The sequence below is a fragment of the Diabrotica undecimpunctata genome, chromosome 4 (genome assembly GCF_040954645.1).
Source record: "Diabrotica undecimpunctata isolate CICGRU chromosome 4, icDiaUnde3, whole genome shotgun sequence".
NCBI lineage: Eukaryota > Metazoa > Arthropoda > Insecta > Coleoptera > Chrysomelidae > Diabrotica > Diabrotica undecimpunctata.
Window position 1 is genome coordinate 126,388,015 of NC_092806.1, and position 22,491 is coordinate 126,410,505.

Below are 22,491 nucleotides of genomic sequence, written 5' to 3' on the forward strand. Positions count from 1 at the left end.
GAAAGAATATATCTACCTTCAGAATGGATAAAGTTAGTTGAAAAATTTTTAGATGGTTCCTGTAGAACAAGAGATGATCCTAAACTTTTCCGACCATTTTAAAAAACTTTTTAAATAAGACCCCAAAGGACCAAAAGAAAAGTTTGCTATATCAACCTATAGATTAATGGGGTATACAAAAAATTATAATAAAAGTTTATTAAATGCTGTGTAAGTTCGGGATTTCTTATTTCCGCAAAATTTTTAATGAACTAAAAAGGAGATATAGCATTCCCAATGCCTAATAATAAAGCATACTCAAAGTCCTTGGATATAAACCTTAAAAAACTAGGAATTTAAGAGACTTAGTACGAAAATATGTACCTTAAAATGACCAAGGTTATTATAACCGCTTGTTTGAAAACATTACTGATAATGCTGAGATCCAAATTCTGTAATCGAAGATCGTCATGGAAGTAATGTTAATGACTCTTCTTATGTTTAAAATAATTATTTGATTTGAGTACTTTGTGCAAGACAGACTGGACGGGGAAGTCCTCAACCCCGACACGGCGCGTCTCGATGGCTGATAGGGAACGTTCCTGTTGATATGCAGGACAGGAATGAATAAGGCTTCGCCAAATAAGTACACGCGGATCAACGGAAGACATGACACAGGTCAGCAGCTGTGTCATTACTGGCCCGTGGCTGGGGAATACAATTCCTGACAGGTGCGGTACCACAAAGTCGCAGGTGAAAATCAAATACTGATTTAACCGGCTGTGATACTGCGAACACTCACCAACCCGTCCGGCAAGCGTGGTGTTTTAATGCCAATATACCCCTCAAAACAGAACATGTTGAACTTGAAACAAAATGGGACGATACCCCAGGTGGGTTCAGCTAGCAGCTCAGAATCCCACAGCGGCAAACCGGTCAGCCTCACGGATTCTGGGTAGGCACAAGCTCAACAAAATGCACCAAAATAGATACGAACAAATAAAAACAGTTACTACTCCACATACAACATCAAATCTATGGCTAAAGATAAAAAGGTCTACGAATTAGAAGAAGAACTATCCAAGATAAAGTGGAATATTGTAGAACTGTCAAAAGTGAAAAGAAGAGTCGAACAAGGCATGCATCTAAACTCTGGAAGTCGCCTGTACTATACAGGGAAAATAGACAAAACATATGGTGGAGTCGGATTTCTTGTCAAAAAGTATCTCACACCATACATTTTTACATATAAAAGCGTTTCTGATAGACTAGCTTATATTTTAATAGACCTAGATAATAAAACCATTGATGACATCGAAATTATTAGACAAAAGAACCAAAATGACTATCTACAGAACACTGATTAAACCCGTAGTAACCTATGGATGTGAAACTTGGGTAATGACGAAAAAAGATGAAGCCCAACTCAGGACATTCGAGAGAAAAATACTGAGGAAAGTATATGGCCCGGTATAAGAGGAAGATGGCACATGGAGAATCAGGAGAAACGACGAGATTAATGAGTTAAATAAAGGTTATGACATTGTAAGATTTGTGAAAAGTCAAAGACTGTCATGGCTGGGACATGTGCAGAGACAAAACGATGCAAAAACAACAAAGAAAATGTTACAATGGAAGCCCATAGGAAGGCGAAAAAAAGGAAGGCCCAGAACGAGATGGTTGGATGACGTGGAAGACGACCTGAAAACAATGAACATAAGACAATGGAGAAGAAGGGCACAAGAGAGATCTGAATGGAAGGACATAGCCAGACAGGCAAAGACCCATCCAGGGTTATGATGCCAAAAGAAGAAGAAGATAACAAAACCAAGGATCAAGGTTATACAAGTGTATGTTCACACAACAACACATCAGGAAGAGGTAGTTGAAATGTTCTACGAAGATTTGACAACGGCATTAGAAGAAAGTGATACAAAGTATACTATCATTATGGGAGATTTCAACGCAAAATTAGGTAAACAAAAAGAAAATACTGAAACTAAAATAGGGACGCATGGTTATGGCAGACGAAATGAAAGAGGAGAAAAATTATATAACTTCTTAGAACAACAAAATTTATATGCCATGAACACATACTTCAAGAAACCAGCAAACCGAAAATGGACGTGGATATCTCCTGATAAAAAGACAAAAAACGAGATCGATTACTTCTTATGTGGGAACAAAGACATTTTTGAAGATATAACTGCTCTCAATCGATTCACAACTGGCAGCGATCATCGCCTTTTAAGAACAAGGATTCTTGTTAAACAGACGAAAACCAGTAGAAACAGGCCACATAATTATTGTAATTAGATAGATCAAACTAAAATACGACAGAAGGGAGATGAGTACAGAAAAGTCTTAAGAAAATAACTTGTAGAACATAAGAATATTCCGACATGAACACAATTAATAAAAAAATGCAACGAAAACTCTTGAAAGTAGGACTGCCTGTTGCAAAGAAAACGAAAAATAAAGAAGACAGAATAAGTGATAGAACAAAACGGTTGATGGAAAAGAGACGCACATTTTTAAGCGAAGGAAAGCGAAACACCAATGGTTTCAAAGAATTAAATAAACAAATAAAGAAGAGAGTAAAGGAAGATCTAAGGATCTACAATGACAACAAGGTAAAAAAATAATAGAAAAGAACCGAGGCCTGAAATGCTTAACATCAACCTTAGGAAAGCCTATAATAATTTCATTGAAGGATAAAGATGGAAAAGAAACAAGAAAAAAGAACGAAATCCTAAAAGTTACTCAAACATTTTACCGTTATTTGTATTCCTCAAAGAAGAACCCAGATAACACTGCAAAGGAAGATCTTAAGAGAAAGATAACGAATGTCAACTCAGAAATACTCTCTAACATAGAATCCTTCGAAATAAAACAAGCTATGGTACAACTAAAGAACAATAAGGCTCCGGGCCCAGATGGAACGTTGAAGGAGGGGAGTGAAATTATTCTCAAAGAATTGAAAAATTTTTTCAACGAATGTCTTCAGAAAGGAGAAGTCCCAAATGATTGAAATGAAAGTTTGACAATACTTCTTTTCAAAAAGGGAGATAGGGGAGATTTGAAAAACTATAGGCCAATCTCCCGGCTGTCCCAAATGTACAAACCGTTTATGAGAGTAATAACTAACAGGTTAACGTCGAAGCTGGATAGATATCAACCGGTAGAGCAGGCAGGATTCCGAAAGGGTTACAGTACAGCGGATCATCTTCTTAGACTCAGAACGCTAATAGAGAAAGCCAATGAATATCACTTGAACTTATACATTGGCTTCGTTGATTATGAAAAGGCAGTCAACTCCATAGAACTTTGGGCAATAGAGAGAGCTTTGAACAACTGCAGGATAGACTCCCGATACAGAATGCTCATACATAATATTTACAAGAAAGCTACAATGAAAATACAAATAGATGCAAAAACCAAAGCTATACCAATCAACAGAGGAGTTCGCCAGGGAGATGTTATCTCACCAATGCTATTAACACTTGGACTGGAAGACGTGTTCAAAGACATTAACTGAGCAGATAAAGAAATAAATGATAATGAAAGAAAACTGAGTCATTTGAGATACGCTGATGACATTGTAATATTCGCTACAAGTTTCGAAGAACTACAGACCTTGATGACGCAACTATTTCAAGCTTCAGAAAAAGTAGGTCTTAAGATGAACTTGGATAAAACAAAAATAATGAGATATACACCGAACATTAGAAAAATAACGTTGAACGACATAAATTTAGAAACAGTAAGCGAAACAGTAACCTGGGACAGATAATGAAAGTTAACAAAGAAAATCAAACTGCCGAAATTACCAGAAGAATAAGGTTAGCGTGGACAGGATATGGAAAACTGAGTTGGATCTTAAAAAGCACTAAACTAGAACAATATTTGAAAACCCGAATTTACAATCAGTGTATCCTCCCTATACTCACATATGGCTCACAGACGTGGACACTCACTAAGTCTAATATGGATAAAATAGTAAAGGCACAAAGAGCGATGGAAAGATCAATGCTCGGGGCGAGACGGGAAAAAACAAACAAATACATTAGAAGCAAAACGAAAGTAAAAGAGAACATGCTGCCAAATTAAAATGGAGCTTCACAGGACACAATGCCCGACTAAAGGATACAAGATGGAACCACAATATACAACAACGGAGATCATGGTTAGGAAAGAGGAGCAGAGGAAGACCACAAATGAGATGGGCTAATGACATTAAGAAGATCGGAGGACACAACTGGAAGTAAGTGGCACAAAATAGAAAACACTGGATTGATTTGGGGGAGGCCTATGCCTCCCCCATAGCCTAAAAGCCTGGGAGCCTAAAAGTTGGATTACTTAAGGCTGAAGAAGAAGGAGAAGATGATGTACCATGGCTGGCAGTAAATGTCGATAGAATTGTTTCAGGAAAATGTTGTGTAGAAATAAAGTGCCCTCTGACAGGCAAAACAAAATCTGTGCAATCAATTTTACGTGACCTTAAATATTTTTATGCATAATTGAGGAAAATAATATTACTTTAATTAAAGAAAAACCATTCGATAAGTCCAAACTTATTATCAAAGTACTATTTGATGTAGAATTTATACAAAACATGTTAAACGTTTTGGTAGGCGTATATTTTTACAATGTATTATCAGTTTCATTCCCATTATATAAATAAAAATCTTAAAATTTTAAAAGATTGTTTCATTCCTTATAGGTACTTTTACTTGGAAAAAATATTTACACTTCACTACACTCCGATCTGTTAATTTAGATATTATACAAATATAAATTAATATTTATCATTACCAAGTATTAGTGCAGAAAGATTAACAATACCTGAAATAATATTTATAACAGAGTTCGTATAAGGAACTAGGAATAAATTAACTCTTGCTTTAAGAAATTTAAAAATTTTTAGCCGTTGTATAGTTCGTTCAACATTTACTCTTGCTGAAGCAATTTCAGCAGTACAAAGAGCATCTTGCATTGATAATTGTTTTCCTTTTCCCAAAAATTCTTATTCGTTCGATTTTCTTTTCAATGCATTCATTTTCTATCAAAAAGCCCTTATCTACAATTATAGCATACTCATTTGGTGTCAATTTGTCCAATAATCTTGATTGAATAAAAATTTCTTTGTTTGAGATACGGCCACCATAAATATTTATTTATTTATTTGTTGACGGGCTAAACCCTTTTTCAGTTTTTGTAGAATATGTATAAAATACAGTAAGATACGTAGGCTAGCCACAACAGTTTTTTAACATGTTTTTTAAATGATGCAGTTGAAGTATTAAATATTTCTAAATCTGTTTGGTAATTATTCGCGGTACGTAACATCCTAGAAATAACTTCATTAAGTCCATAATTGAGGCTATGAGAGAAAGAGTGGGCTAACCTCAAATATTGAATAATGGATTTACATGAACCAAGAATATGCGTTTTTTGAAATTTTATAAAATTAAAATATGATGCCAAAAGTAGTCATTGTTTACAAATCATTAACTAATAACAAAAAACTCGAAGATCTTGCAGTATATTTAACAAAAATATATAAATTTAGGCTCTTTTTGTGGATTAGACCGCTTTTGCATCAGTGTGCCCTCAAAAATTTTAATAGGAATGTGGATTAGACCTAGAGTACAATACAATTAAACAATATCAATGTTGAAAATGTGCTTTATTAAAAAACAAACTAACAAAAATACTTAATCTTCATCGTTAATGAACTTTTCTTCTCGCTGTATAGTGGATCTTATTGTTCTGATGTTTGTGTAAAATCCATGATGTATTGGAGGTATAAATGAAAGTAATTCCAAAAGTTCTTTTTTTTGCTTCGGTTATTGGACGTCCATCGGGATAAAAATAATCTAGTTGAAGTATTTCCCTGGATGTCCTCTTTTTGAGATCTAGTGAGTAAAATAGAACATCTGCATTATTGCTGTATTTGTAGTAAATTGTAAATGGATTTGTTTTCTTGTATTGCAACCATTGAATCTGTAACCATGGGACTTTTGATTTTTGTGTATCAAGTTTGCGATTTGTTATATTTCTTTCTAACTTCTTAGTAGAATAGAAATCGTTTTCTGTCATCTTTATTACCGTAAAATGTGCTTTTTTTCGTGCATGTGTTATTACCTTTATCCAGTCTTCAGGTACGTAGATATCTTTAAAACAATTTTTTTGCTTACTTATTACTTCGAAATTTTGGTCACAGGCAAGGTAAGAATGCCAGCTGACTAAAAACTTATGATCAATATTTTCCACCACAATATCAGGATGTGACACAATAAAATCGCAAAGGACGGCCATTTTAATGTTTTTTGTTGTAACAACATTTTTAAAATAATGCAGTAAACAGGATCCTATTTCTTGAGGTTCACGTTCCAAACATACATATGAGCGTTATTTGTAGCCAAATTATGGACTCTTAAGACGTAAGTCCACAACTGGCGTTTATAGTAAGAAATTCCAGTGCTGATAACTGGTGTGGGCAACGTTCGCATCAAGTCAAATGCAATCACTGTAATTTCTTCAGGATTTTGTTTTGCATACTCTGCATCTTGTTTCATACCACATCTAGTACGGTCTGCTTTTCGTTGGTGAACCTCTAGTGTTACTTCAAATTCACGTTTTTCTGCTTGAACTGTTATACAAGATCTTTATTTTATTGTTATACAAATCACATTTTTTGCACGAATCCGTAATTGGTGCATGGAATCCAATATTAAATTGGGTATTAAATATTTTTCGAAATATGTGGAATGAGACAGGATTACTAGTTTGTTCTCCTTTGTAAAAGTTATAAAGGATTCCTAAACTCAAATCTGGTGCAAAATAACGTCTATGTTCACTTTTATGCCTCGTATAATGTGATTCGTATGTGGGAAATTTGCTAATGAATTCTTGTACTTCAGTAGTTTTGTCGTCACATGTTTTATTTGCTGATGTACTTTGTCCTCCTTTATCCCGGGGTGTAACTCCAGTTTGTGATTTTTTTACCATCTCCCGTTACTGAGAATAACAAACGCAGAACACGTAGGTAGGTACCATGTACCATAGCGCATCTCCAAGTGCAAATAGAGGGTACGATTAAAAAGAAAGGAACTGCACTACACAGTCTAATTTCCACCTTAACACAAACATCTATTCACTGGAAGGTTAGATTGTGTGATACGTACCCTTGATTAGCAGTTAAAACTGGTCTATCGTACAAGAGGATGGTTAGCCCACTCTTGCATTGTTTTACATATTTATGTATTGAACAATTTTGGTCTATTTCACAACTTCGTGGGTTAGCCCATTCGTGTTTTAAAATTTTTGTTATTTTCTATAACGCAAAATCACCTTACTGGAGAGATTTATGTTATAATATACGGAAATGTTGGTTAGACCGGTTTTGCTTTAAAACTTTAGGTCGTTAGAAGTGATTGCAATCTATAACTCAATTATCAACAAAATGTTGGTTAGCCCACTCTTGCTCTCATAGTCTCAAGTAGTAGAATGTGAATCTACAAAAAACAGGTCAGAATTACGGGTTCTTCTCATAGGTATATTAAATGAGATTAAACCCAAAATTTCAGGGCAATTAATAAATCCATTTAGAAACTTGTGTAAAAAATATAATTCGAATTCAGCTCTTCTTGTCTCTAATTTGTTCATTTTAAGTTGATTAAGAATATAACTGTAATTTTAATATCCACGTCTTAAACCAATTTTATAATCACATATCCTTAAAAATCTGTTTTGAACTTTTTCTAATTGAGTTTTCTGATATTATAAAAAGAACACCATATTATAATACAACAGTATTCTATAATTGATCGCACTAGCGAACAGTATAATATTTTAAACGTAAAAACCGAAAAGTCCTTTGAATTTCTCTGGATAAATCCTAACATTTTAATGGCACGTGAAGTTATGTCATTATATGATCATTAAAGTTCAATTTTCTATCCAGTGTTATACCCAAATCCCGTGCCTGACGTATATCTTGCAGAACAGTACCAATAAGTGTGTAATTATTATTAAAAGAAGCCTGCGTTTTACTAAACGTGATTTTAAAACATTTTTTTAGATTTAAGTTTAAAACATTTACTTCACACTAACGTGAAAAATTATTTAAGGACAACTGCAAACATTCACAATAAGAGAGGCAAGCAATAGATCTGAAGATTTTTATGTCATCAGCGAATAAGAGAAATTGGTCGGAGTTACAGTCTGTTCCAAACCCTTCTTTCAGTGCGTCACTAATTTTGACGTCATATAGGATTTTAAGAATGTCGAGAATTATTGCATGACATTTTAGTTAAATTTGACAGTTGCAGGATCGTAATCTCTCTTTTTCTAATTGAAAATAATTTTATAATTTTAATATTAGTCTTTGTTCTTTCTCGATATATCTCGGCACATTTAAAATATTTTTATGAAAATAAATATAAAATTAAATTTTCACTGTAAAATGGCTGATAATACTATGCTGGAATGACAATTATCATTTTATCAGTTGACATTGTGAAAGTACTGTCATGATCGAGACAATCTACGTCAAAATATATTTATGCGCATCATTAATTGGATATCTATTTAGCGTATTCTAAACTCCAACCAATTATACATCCGTAAGTAGAATTAGCTTTACGATAAATAATTTTCTAAGTTTTACGTATAATAATCACAGACTCACGTTTTTTTCTGTCACTTCTAGCTTAATGTGTTAGAGAGAATTCGATCAACTATGACGCACTGAAAGAAGGGTTTGGGACGAACTTTTTTTTTATAATTACTGTTTGTACATCGTTAACAAATATATTAAAAAGCAGTAGACCCAAATGAGAACCTTGTGGAACACCTGATGTTATATGAATTGGTTTTGACAAAAAACTACCATATTTAACCATTTGAGAACGATTAGACAAATAATGTTTAATCCAATTTGAGATATTATCGCTAATGCCATAGTCACAAAGTTTGGCAATCAAGATCTCATGATTGACTCTATCGAAAGCTTTTGAAAAATAAGCATAGATTGAATCGACCTGAGAATCAGACTTGAGTTAATGATAAAATTTGTATAATACACGAGATTTGTAACTGTGGATTTACCTTAGCTAAAACCATGTTGTTCACCAATTATTATGTTTTTACAATCAAGACTTAACATTCTATTTACAAAAAAATCTAATAGTGTTGGTAACTCTGACTGTATACAAACTGCACGATAATTTTCAGCTTTATCTTTCTGACCAGACTTAAATATTGGTTTTAAAAAACTAGATTTGCAGAAATCGAGAAATATCCCTGATGTTAGTGATAGGTTAAATAAATGGTGTATTGGTTCTGCCAAAGTATATACACATTTTTTAAAAAAATACAATGGAACTTCGTCAGGTCCCTTGGTAAGTTTCCACGGGCTACTCAGAATCTCATCAATTATTTCCTTAATGTCAACAACATAATTGCTTACATTCGCAGATTTCTTAAATTTAAAAATAGGAATTTGATTAACTGATCATTGTAGACAGTTGAAAAAAAGTTCGAAAAAATATCAACGATTTTTTGACTATTTTCCCCAGTATAATTATAATACTTAATAACTGATGGTAACATATGTGAGTTTCTTTTACTATTTATAAATTTCCAGAATGATCTAGGGTTTTCAGATATATTGTTTTCAGTTTCCTGAACATGTCGTTTATATAGTGAATTCGTAAGTTCTTTACGCTGAGTTCTAATACTTGAAAATATATTATAATCTTCCTCCCTACCTGTCTATTTAAATGTTTTATGAGCAGTTTTCTTTTTTAATATTAACGATTTTAGATCACAGTTATACCAATTAGGATATGTGGATGTTTTATATTTTTTAATGGGTACAAAATGATGTATTACAAATGTAATTAAACCAGATGGTGCTATTCCAATGATAACTTTTAATGTGTGGTCCCCTTTGTAGTGAGAATGTCATTCCACGACACTTGAGACACTTGCTTTTTTGTAAAAGTAATTCTGTGCAGTCTAAAATAAGTCTTGTTTTAGAAAATTTCTTAAAACTAACAGGTATCCTATTTTGAATCTCTTCTTTTCCTGGCCAGGAGATTGCAGGTTTTAATACTTCAGAAAGATGATTATGACCGTTTTGTGGCTTTAAGGAACCAGTTTGAAATTTTAAGAGCGGACTGTCAGAAACAGTATTTAGATGGGATACGAAATAACATTTCCGATAATCCAAAATATTTTTGGTCTTATATTAAAAACAAAAGAAATGGGTATAATATACCATCCAGAATGGTCTATAATGATAGGGTTAGCGTAAATATCAAGGACTCTGCCAATATGTTCGCAGAATATTTCTCATCTTTCTACTCAGATAAACAAAAAGATACTTTACCTTTTTTAATTTTGACAGTTCAATTTGTTTGAGTTCTATAATATTTACAGCAACTGAGGTCTATGATACTATTGCAAGTTGTAAAAACCGATTATGTGCAGGGCCGGATGGAATCCCAGCCTATTTTCTGAAAAAATGTATATGTGTACTTACAAAACCAATTTTGTTTATTTTTAACAGATCACTTGGTACTGGTAGCTTTCCCAGTCTCTGAAAGAAAAGTTTTTTAAAGCCGATTTTTAAATCGGGTGCAAGGAACGATATATCAAACTATCGAGCTGTCTGTAATTAGTCAGAGCTGCCCAAGTTGCTTGATTGTTTGGTTAGTAAGAAACTGATATGGAGTTTTAGAAGCATTTTTAATCCTGAACAATTTGGCTTAATGAGAGGGAGGTCAACAGATGCCAACCTAGTTTTGTATGTCAATCATATATACAACAGCTTTGAAGAGGGATTCCAGGTTGACTCAATCTATACTGACTTTTCCAAAGCATTTGATCGGGTAAACCATGAGGTTCTCTTACAAAAACTAAGAGCTTTGGGTATTTTGGATTCCTTCTTCAGTGGATTACAGAATTTGTTAGTGGCCGTACGCAGGCAGTTAACTTGGGAAGTGACACTTCAATTGAAATAACAGTTCCATCGGGCGTGCCACAAGCCTCCCATTGTGGCCCTGTTTTGTTTTGTTTTTTTCTGGTTGATTTAGTACAACAAATCAAAAATTGTAGTGTTCTTATGTTTGCTGACGATGTAAAACTGTTTAGAAAAATTCAATCTTGGAATGATGCTGCTATATTACAGGAAGATCTTAAATCGTTTTATGATTGGTGCACTTTAAACAAAATGTCACTCAATATAAACAAATGTCATAAAATGACATTCTCAAGGCAAAGAAATCCAATTGAATTTGTTTACTACATAAATAACTTGCCATTAGCCTCGAAAAATGAAGTATTAGATTTGGGAAAGCCACATCAACCAAGTAACAAATAGAGCGATGAAAGTGCTGGGATTTATCCAACGCACATCAGTGGACCTGTCTTTGTTTACATTTAGAAAACTTTATTGTGGTCTCGTTAGACCCATTCTGGAGTTTGGATCAGTAACAGTGGTCCCCATCATACCACTGTTACATTCAACAGATTGAAAGAGTCCAGAATAAATTTTTGAGTTTAGCAGCCTATAAGAGTGGATACAGGAGAGAGGAATACAACTATCAGTCGGTAAGAGATAGTCTTAACTTACCAACACTTGAGTCAAGGAGGACATTGTTAGATTTATGTTTCTTACACAAAGTTATCAATGCTTTTATAGATTGTCCACAACTCTTATCGCTTGTTAGTCTTAAAGTTCCTAGTAGAAGCAACAGACAATCAGAAATCTTTTCAGTGCCATTTCACCACACTAATTATAGTATCAATGAACCAACTACAAGATTGGTCCGGAGTGCTAATAGCCTACCAAGACAAATGGATATTTTTGACTCCAAAATTAGTTTGTTTAAAAAACAACTAAAAAGTATCTTACAATAAGTTTGTTGTACATCTGTATTATTTTTATATGTTTGTATTATTCTGAGGTGTTTGTTATTTTAATAATTTATTGTTGTTAAGGTGTAACTTTGTAAAAATTGTAAGTAAATGGATGCCGTATATAAATAAATAAAAGAACTTCCACTGTTATCTGAAAATAATTTCTACATGTGTTTGCCGAGACACTAAATACGACAGAAAGGCAAAGAAAAGTGAGGTCAGTTTTTAAATTAACAAACACTAGAACTACGTTGTTATAGCTGAAGCAATAATGGTTTCGAATTTTTGTTTACTGTACTAGGTAGATGCCTTTGTTTGGCTCGTTTTGATCTTTCTTCTCGAGATGATCTTCGTGAAGAGGACAAAATTTTGTCCAAAGATCGAATAGGTAGATTCTCAGATGGAATAGAACCTTTTTTTAAAAATCGTTTACCAATCCTCACATCTAAAAAATCAGTAAAATGCTATTTCAATGATTAAAAAAGAACCAGGCTGAAATAATATTACCTAAATAAATTTCCTATCAAATATGATTTACCTGGAAAAAGTAATCCGATTTCTTAAAGTGTCGGCTGCATACATTCATGAATTTTGTCACAGGTTTTGCAATACGAAGAGTTACTTGACAGTTTTTTCGTAATTTCTAATCCTTTGGAAAGTGGTTTGAGTGTGCCAACCCTGTATATTAGGTATAAGAAGGTCTGAATAACAATAAAACTGTAACTAAATAAAATTGAATTAATTTAAAGTCAGAATTTAAATGATATTTTACAGTATATATAAATTAATCACAGTTTTATTTCAGGATTTTTTGAAAACAATTTCCGGATTGGAAATCGGAATGACGAAAACGAAAAATATAATTTTTATTACAGTAAATTGATGTTTATTCCCATATATAAAATATTCAGTGAAAATCATGCCACAAGAAAATAATTTAGGAAACTATTATTAGGTGATTATTAGGTGGATCATAAAATTTGGTTAAATTTCTCTAACGGTATAACCAAATTAGACTAGGTGGCAACGGCGTTCCCCAAGTCGACGACATCCGAAACCGTCAGTAACAAGCGCGAAGTCTTGAATCCACGGCACACTAGGCTAGAATGGAAAATCTTTACATCGACGTGCGAGCTACGAGTTTCGTAAAATCCGTGTTTTGTGTTTTCCAAATGTCGAACGTTTTTGTGAGAAAAACAAAATTGTGTGCAGTGCAATTCTAAAATTTAGTTACCAATAGTGAAAATGGCATACAAGTGTCGTGAGGAGATAGTTGGTAAAAGATTTCTGTCAGTGAGTGGAATTTGCAAGTTAAAATCGGGAAAAATTAGTGAGTGGGGGTGGAGAAGTGGTGTTATACGAGCTGCTACTCATAGGGATAATAAAAATACTGATCTCCAGGTGAGAGTGACACTCAATTACTAAAAAGGGGGTGTGTACATTCCCACATGATTGTATTTATGGCAATTACCGGAATTCTCTGAATTTTCACTTGTAAACACAATTTTTGTTTACTATTACATAAGGTCTAGCGTAATTAAAATCGTAAGATTACCTTTTGTCTTTAAATGTATATGATTGTCATACTTTTGGAATTGAATTAAAAGTTGGTAAATATTGGTATAAAAATGCGAAAAATGTAGTTTTTGTAATATAATTTTTTCTAGGTTGTTAACTATGCAGAAACAATAATAATATTTTCTTATATAGTACTGACGAACTGTTGATCTGTCCACAATGACGTAGCAGTTTTCGGGAATGCAAACTATTTCTCTGAATTGTTGAGGGAAGACGTTTTCCCATTGGTTGCACTGCAATTTTCATGCACTGTAGAATATTTTCCTGTACTTCTACTGCATTATTGTGTAGTTGTCTGTTTATTTAACCTTCCCACGCGATTATTATCATATTGCTCCTTTTTATATTTTCTCCTAGGCTTTCTAAAATTACAAAATACCTTACAGCTTTTATCCATGATATTGTGTGCAGTCCAACCTCTCTTCTTCATTACTCTACTTAAAGACAAAGTGCTTGTTCCTTGTTTGATATCTTCTAAACTGCCACACCAGCGCTTTTTAGTATTCCAATACTTCTTCGCCCTGTTGGTGATTTGTCACGAGATATTCTTACCATTCTGATTTGCGCCTTTCTATAGAAATGTTTATTCGATAGGTGTTCACCATTATTCCATATTCCATAGTCTGAATATGTAATTCATTTGTAGTACATCATAGAGTTATCTTGTACATAATCGTTTATTGTGCCAATAGATACCCCAACTCTTTCTTTATACTTTTATATCTTCCTTCCTCTCTGCTCCTCTTCCTATCTTTTGCCTATCAATTTATCTTTCTTCCTGATATTTCTACTTTGACAACTGCACCTTGCACTATTTCACTCCTGAATTTCTTAGCTCACATTTTGTCACTCACTCATCTCTCTATCCCTTTATAATATATATATTTATATATATATATATATATATATATATATATATATATATATATAAATATATATATATATAAAATATATATATATTTATATATATATATATATTTATATATATATATATATATATATATATATATATATATATATATACACAGTATGTTTTAAGTTCCAACGAAAATTTGACCCCCCCCAAAACCTCAGAAACCAAGAGTTAATTAAAAAAAAAACACGTCAATTTGTATTGAAAGGGGGACCAATTTTCATGCAAAATTTATGCCCTCAAATGTAACCCCCTACTACCCCGCACCAACCCCTGGTTTTTTTTTAAATAGCAAGTGTGATCGAGTGGCACATCATTTGAAAGGTATTTTTTTTCTCTACACGAAACTTTATTTTTTTTTAATTTTATAATTTTGAAGATACTTTCGCAATAAACTAATTTATTGGTTGTACATCAGTAATAACAAAAAACATAAAAATTGATTAAATTAACCAATTAAATGTTCGAAATGACCTCCTGTGACCTCCATACAATAATACAATACGCATAAGCCTCTTCGTACGTTTTTAAAATACCTCTGGTGTCAATAATCAGCATTCTATCACAGTTCTTCGACGAGTGGCGTATGTTTTTGATTTTAGGTATCCCCACATACACAATCCAAAGGCGAAAGATCCGGTGATCTGGCCGGGCCGGCCACTCTATTGGACCCCTTCTACCCATTCAATGTCCTGGAAAACGTTGATTCAAAAATTGTCATGCGTATATCATAAGGTGCCCCGTCCTGTTGGAAAGTCATTTCATCCCATAAAAGATTATTATCAGATTCAAATGTATCAGTGATCAGCGGATCAATAAATAGGTTGTGATTTCCATCAAGAACTAATGGTCCAATAACGTGATTGCCTAAAATGACAACCCATACATTTAATTTCTGAGGTGTTTGTGTATGTGTTTCCATGAATAAGTAAGGATTACTGTTACTCCAATAACGAAAATTATGTCTATTAACTTCACCATGTAACATAAAAGTACACTCGTCGGAAAAACACGTATTGTACAATCGATGTTGCTTGTTATTTATGATTTAACTAAATTCTTCACAAAATTAAAGCTGCCGATCAGGATCATCTTCGTTTAATTGATAAAGTATTTTATCAGGGTGAAATTTATGAGATTTTATAATTCGATAAACACTAGATGCTGATACACCAGATTCACGAGGTAGTTGTCTGATAGACTGTCGATTATCCATTTGTACTTACTTACTTACTTAGTCCTAAGCCTTTCTACCGTTAGGTGTAAGGCTGGTGGGGTTAAGATTTGCACTGTTGTCTCCATGCTATCCGGTCTTGTGTTAGATTTCGTGCACTTTCCCATGTCAATCCTTTCTTCTCAACTTCTTTTCTGATTTCGTCTACCCACCTAACTCTTGGTCTTCCTCGTTTGTTTTTCCCTTGCATTCTCGTTTCAAACACTCGTTTTGTTAATTTTTCATTCGACATTCTACACACGTGCCCGAACCATCTTAGTTGCCCCTCTACTATTTTTTCGTTTATTGGTTCTAGTTTTAGGTTTTGTCTGATTGTTTCGTTTCGTATTTTGTCTGTCCTCTTTCTGTTTGCTATTTTCCTCAGGAACCTCATTTCCATAGCATTGACTCGAGATTTTTGTCTCCCAGTCAATGTCCATGACTCGCTATTATATATGATTGTAGAACTACTGATTTAACGACTGCCGTTTTTACCTTCTCCGGTATTTCTTTTTTCCCCAAAAATGTTGTTTTCATAGTGTTAAATAAGCTTCCTGTTCGTCCCATTCTCTTATTTATTTCCATGTCTTGTTTACCGTTTGATTCAATTATTGCTCCTAGGTATTTAAAATGTTCCACTTGTTCTAGTTGTTTTCCGTTTAATTGTATTGCGTGTGTCTTTCTCTTATTTGAAATTATCATTGTTTTTGTTTTCTCTGTATTTATTTTCATATTTATGTTTGACAGTTCTTCTTCTAGGATTTCAAGGTTGTTCTGTAGGTCTTCTCTGTTTTCTGCTATCAAAACCATGTCGTCTGCAAATAGAAGCTCTGATAGTTGAGTCTGTTTCATTTGCCAGTATCCTAATGTTAGTTTTCTCATTCTTCTCTTGGCTTTCTTTATTGCTTCATCCAGTACCACTGAGAACAGCAGTGGGCTCAACACGCATCCCTGTTTGACGCCTTAACTTGTAGTAAATTCTTCGGATTCCTCGTTGTTGGTTCTCACCGTATTTGTATTATTGTTGTACATATCCTTTATTACATGAATTGTTATCCTGTCAACTCCTCTTTCCTTTAATGTCCTCCATACGTCCTTTCTTTGTATTCTGTCAAACGCCTTTTCCAGATCAATAAAGCATATATGTATTTCTCTATTTTTATTGATTACTTTCTCACTTATTTGTCTTATTGTGAATATGTGGTCTTGCGTGCTTCTGTCCTTCCTCAATCCGCATTGTGTATCTTCCATAGTTGGTTCTATTTGGGTTTTTATTCTTGTTTCTATTATTCTTGCGAATACCTTCCCAGGAATACTTGATATAGTAATACCTCGGTAATTATTACAGTTTCTCTTGTCGCCCTTTTTGTGTATTGGTAGTATAATGTCTTTCTTCCAGTCCTGTGGTATTTCTGCTCTCTTTATGATATCATTCATTAGTTCTTTCATGCTGTCCACTCCCTCTATTCCCATGAATTTTATCATTTCCGGGGTGATATCATCCTTGCCTGGTGCTTTGCCTAATTTAACTCTTTCAATTGCCTTTTCTAGTTCCTCTGTTGTTATGGGTTCTACTTTTTGTTCTTCATTAATTTCTTGTATCTCCACTATGTTCCATTTCCATTTGTAAATGACCCAAAAACGCCATTTCAACTGGTTTATTTCAGACTCGGCTGTTTACTTCGGGCTTTGTGCTGTTAACGTCACTAGTAGCTTTAAACGTATCAGTTAAATGTTTAACGTATTGGTGACTAACATTTTTTTCTGGGTGGTTTCTATTAAAGATCCTTGCCGTAGCCTTATCACTCTGATTATTTCCATAGTATAGCTTAACTAATTCTATTCTATTCATTCTTCACTAGAATATCCCATTTTTGTTAGCATTTACAAAAATACCTCTGATTAATCAGTCGTTAACAAATGTCAAATCAAAATTAACCTGGTAAACACTATAAAAGATGTTTAGGATTCATTATCTTTTAAAAAAAATTCATATGAAAAAGTGATATTTTTACAAAAAGAAAAAAAATTATCTTCAACACAGTGGCGTGTTGATATAGATTTGCAGGTTGATTGAATTATTGTGTTGGGGGTCACTAAGAACATTTAATTGGTTGATTTGGTGAAATTTTATGTTTTTCTTGTTATCAGTGGTATTCAACCCATAAATTAGTAAAATCCAAAATTATCTTCAAAGTTATTACTTAAATTAAAAAAAAAAACACAGTGTTGTATAGAGAAAAAAATTACCTTTCAAATGATATGCCACTCGACCACACTTGCTATTAAAAAAAACTGGGGGTTGATGCGGGGCAGTAGGGGGATAAATTTGACATGAATTTTGCATGAAAATTCGTCCCCCTTCCAATACAAATTGACGTGTTTTCTTAAATTTTGAGGAAAATTCTTGATTTCTGAGTTTCTGAGGGGGTCAAATTTTGGTTGGAACACGCTGTATATATATGATTTTAAACTCTGAAAATTACATTTAATTTCTAATTTTATTGAATTTCAATATAATTAACAAACAAAATTTATTTATTGAGTTTTAATTCATATCTAATTACAGACGCCAAATTATTTATTAAATTTTTACAGTGGCAGGTATATAGGGGAGGGATGGACAAGAAGGTAGAAAATTAAAGAAAACCTATTATTTTTGTCTTTTATGTAGTGTGGGTTTATCTTTTTTTTTTAATGTATCTGTTTCGCCTTATAGTGTTATTAAGACATCCTGCAAGTCTATTTGCTTTTTGTACTTGATCTCTCACTTTTTTCTCCAGGTCTCCATAGCTAGACAGTGTAATTCCAAGGTATTTTATTTCCATTACTTGTTCAATACTGATACCATCAATTTCTATTTTACATCTGGTTGCTGATTGGCATTGTTTTAGTTTTCTGAGATGAGGTTGTCATATTCAATTTTTTTGCTCTTATATTAAATCTCTGGACCACTCTTTGCAGACTATCTTCATCTTGGGTTATCAATGTTGCGTCGTCTGCGTAGGAGAGAGAGAGAGAGTATTTTTGCTTCTTTGTTTCCCATTCTCCTATTTCTATAGGTTTTGGTAAGTTGTCCATCTATTCTAACTCCCATTTTGTTGTTTTGGTAGATGTTTTCAATAGTTTTTATGATATTTAGGGAAACTTTTCTATTATACAGAAGATAGATTACATCTTTGAGTCTTACACTGTCAAACGCTTTATTTAAGTCAATCACACACAGAAATGCTGGTTTATTATACCCTGGTGCTAGTGATTTCTCACTAATTTGGTTTATGTTTACTGTTGTTCATCTGATAAACCTATCCCCTGATTCAATAGTTCTTGTAAAATTTTAGTTGTAAGTTTTAGAGTAGTATTTTACAAGTTTTATACTTCTTTAGTTTTCTGGGTGTTTTATCTCATCTCCTTTTTTGAATAGTAGAATTCGTTCGCTCGTTCTCCATTCTTCCGGTATTTTATTGTGCTTTATTACAATTTTATTAATTCATGTTGGTAATTGTTCTGTCATAGCTGCATATTTCAGTAATTCGTTTTCTATCCCGTCTTTACCTGCTGCTTTTCTGTTCTTTAGCTTTTTTAGTATTTTAAGAACTCCCTGTATATTTATATTAAGTTTTTCATTTGTGGTAACTTCTGTTGTTTCCTCTGCATAGAGCTTTTTTAGGTAGTCAATCCCTGTATCCTTTTCAATGTGTTTTGGTTTTATTAGTTCCTTTACTTCCGTTCTTTGACCTCATATAGAGCGCCATATTTCCTTTTGCAGACCATAAAAATCATGTTCGATTTATTTCGAAAAGCGTTCCCAGTGATCATTTCTATGTTTCTTATAAGGCCATGTGTTTCGTTTCTTATTGTCCTGTAATTATGGTATGCTCCTTGTGTTGTGGTTGACATGTATTTCAGTTAAGCTTTTTTCTTTTCTTTTTCAATTTTCATTTTTCCTTCACTTCTGTACAAAACCATGGGGTTCTTCGCCTTGGGAAAGATTTATTTTTATTTATATTTCTTTCACCAATACGTTCCTTGGCCGAGGCTAAGATATTGGACTTAATTTTTGCACGGCTTTCTTCGACTTCATCACTTTCTGTGATATGTATTTCTGCTTTTTTCTGTTTTCTTCCTTATTAGAATAGCTATCTTGTAGAGTCATCCTGTAAGCTTTCGACTTTTATCTTTGTGGTGTATTCTGGTATTTTGTTATCACATATATGTATTTTTATTCTGATTTTGCACAATACCAATTGAAGAATGGAACTTTCAAATGAGCGCCAAAACCAACATTTTGAGATATTTAGTAAAAACGTTAAGAAAACGCAAGGATTAATTTTGTTTGTTTATTTTAGCAAAAAATCGGTATATAACAAAACGGAAAACTGAATCTAAAAGTATACTTAATAATGTTATAAACAAACGAAACGAAAAAAATTCTTTTTAAAATAGGAAGGTGCTAAGTGCCCACTTATTTTTCTTTAGTAATGAGACGGAATATATCATTATTTTGCATGTTAGGGTTTTCAGCAGGGTCTTCTTTTTCAGTTTCAAACTACTCCTAGTAAATTGGTATCCTATGGTATCACTGATTGGAGGCACTTTTCTTGTTCGCTGATACTTTGTTTTCGGGTCCCATTATCACTAACTTTATTTTTTTTCAAATCATTTAGCGTCTTGTTTTTTAAAATGTTATTTTCACGCCAAGATTCAAATTCTGAAAATGAATGAGTGATTTTGATGTTTATAGGATTCTCTTTTTAAACACGTATCCTAACTGATTTGCTTACTTGTAGCTTAGTAGTTTTTCTCAGCAGCCTCTTTAATGTTCCAAAAACCAAAGCTATTCATGTGGAGTCATCGAAAGGTGGAAAGTATCTTGCGGAAGTAATAACGTTGATCAAATCCTCCGTCACGAATGCTTTCATAGTTTTTTTCCGTTTTTCTATCAGGGCAAAATCCCTATTACAAGGCATGAAACTGTGACTGCTTACCAAAAATCTTTGCTTTATAGAATCTTATACGCCATTAGAAACCAAAAACATCAACACAAACGAAATAAATTTATTTTTATTTTGGCCACCATAGTTGTCGCTCCAAATAATGATGTCCTTCGTGTTAGTAAAGCCACTATTTAAGAAACGTGCAGGCACGACGCAATTTCGTTTGCGCCTCGTTACGAGAATCCTTCGTGCCACAGGAACATGGAGGCATTAATTGTGTCCCCTACATGTATTCCAAAGTTGAAACAGGAAAGCTGTGACAAGTAGAACAGATCTGAAAGAACTAACGTTGGCACAAACATGGCCTGTTCCAGATCCATGGATAAGCAGCAAACCTTGCTACCAGGTTGTTGTAAATCTATTGCATCTTGCTTGAGTAGTCCTCTTGCCTTTTCGGCTTTCCTTTGGTGAAGTTCTAGCTCACATTTTGACTGATCGCTACTACCGTTGTTTATACGGTGGACACTACAATCTATGACAGGTGTGACATGTATCCATTCGAGGTCGTTAACAAGACAAATTTGGAAATTCGCGTTTGAAAACCGATCTATAGAATTTTTAAGTTACTTTAGTATCTGGATATCGCTCTTAATAAGCTCTAAACAGTCTATTAATTAATACTCAAGTCCGGGCTTACGTATTTTTACTGGACTTTGCCCTCGTATAATGACCAACATCGCTGGGTATTTAATTAATAGGCTCTTTAATAGCACAGCGATCATCTTCAGAATATAGCGATTTTTTGTGAGACGTCCTATTATCTGAGAAAGAAGTTTCGCCAAGTTTCTTTTTATTTACAAGAACTTCCAGCTTTTTCCTTGTTACAGCAAGGGTATTCATGAATTTATTCCTACACACGTAAGGAAAGGCTCCATCTTCATTGGGTAGGGTGTAGCTTACTGTTGTTTGACGTCTACTATCTTTCGGAACCTCATATACCATGCTGGCGCCTCCTAACCCGCAGGAGCTGCATAAGACCCATCAGATAAGTAGGTACCTTGAATTTTGGTGGTCTCTCGGTGAAGCTTTTCAAACAAGGATTTTCTGTAGCGATAACTGATAGAGTTGTACAATTAAATTTGCACTTACAAATCACCTTAAAATTAAAAGTAAGACAGAGTGCAACATGATTATGTTACAAAGCTCCTGTGTTGGTAACGGTTTTGCCGCTTTTACTTTACGTTTTCCAGTTTTATATGCTTTGCCAGCCTCCCTATGTTGTGTTTGTTCCTTGCCAAAGCTGCCAGTGCCATTACTTCTTCGGGGTTTCACTTCACTCATTGCAACAAACTGTACCCTTTAATCACAACAAAATTTATAATAATAAATTTGACAGTCTGGCACATAACCAATTTGTATGCAAGGCACATACCGCTGGCGCCATCTTACAGTCCCTATACAAAGTTTAGTATTAGGAATGACACCTAGCGCCTTTGTTAGGACGTAGAGCATGGCACATGGCACAACCTTTCTTTGGCAATAACTCAAAATCAAAAGTTTTGGCACTTAGTACCTTTGAAACTTACACTCTTCAATTTATGATCTCTTCCCTTTTCTGCTGATGTTAATGCTATTATATCCAAGATTTCAGAAGCCTATTCGACAGAATATAGTCTATTATAGATCTTTGTCCTCTACTGTTTTCAAAAGTGTATTTGTATTGTTCTTTGTGAGTGAAAAATGTATTATTAATACGGTTTCGTTTATGCTGCAGAGTTCCGTCAGAACGTCTCCGTTTTCATTTCTAATATTTTCATTAAATCGCTCTTTTATTCCTGGAACTACACATGCATTAAAATCACCCGTAATGTAAAGTCTGAAGGTGTTCGTAGAAGTTTGCCCTTGTGGTGTTATCTCTGTTGTTCTATAGTGGATATATT

The 22,491-nt window shown here is 33.6% G+C and overlaps 1 protein-coding gene across 1 annotated transcript in view; it reads left to right on the forward strand.

The window, feature by feature from the left end:
* Positions 1-12,995: 12,995 nt before the first annotated feature.
* LOC140438392 (uncharacterized) overlaps positions 12,996-22,491 on the forward strand; it is an 802,897-nt gene continuing 793,401 nt past the window's right edge. The window contains exon 1 of the mRNA XM_072528074.1: positions 12,996-13,311. Within this exon, the coding sequence (XP_072384175.1) occupies positions 13,156-13,311 (156 nt within the window). The 5' untranslated portion in view covers positions 12,996-13,155. The remainder of the gene's footprint in view (positions 13,312-22,491) is intronic.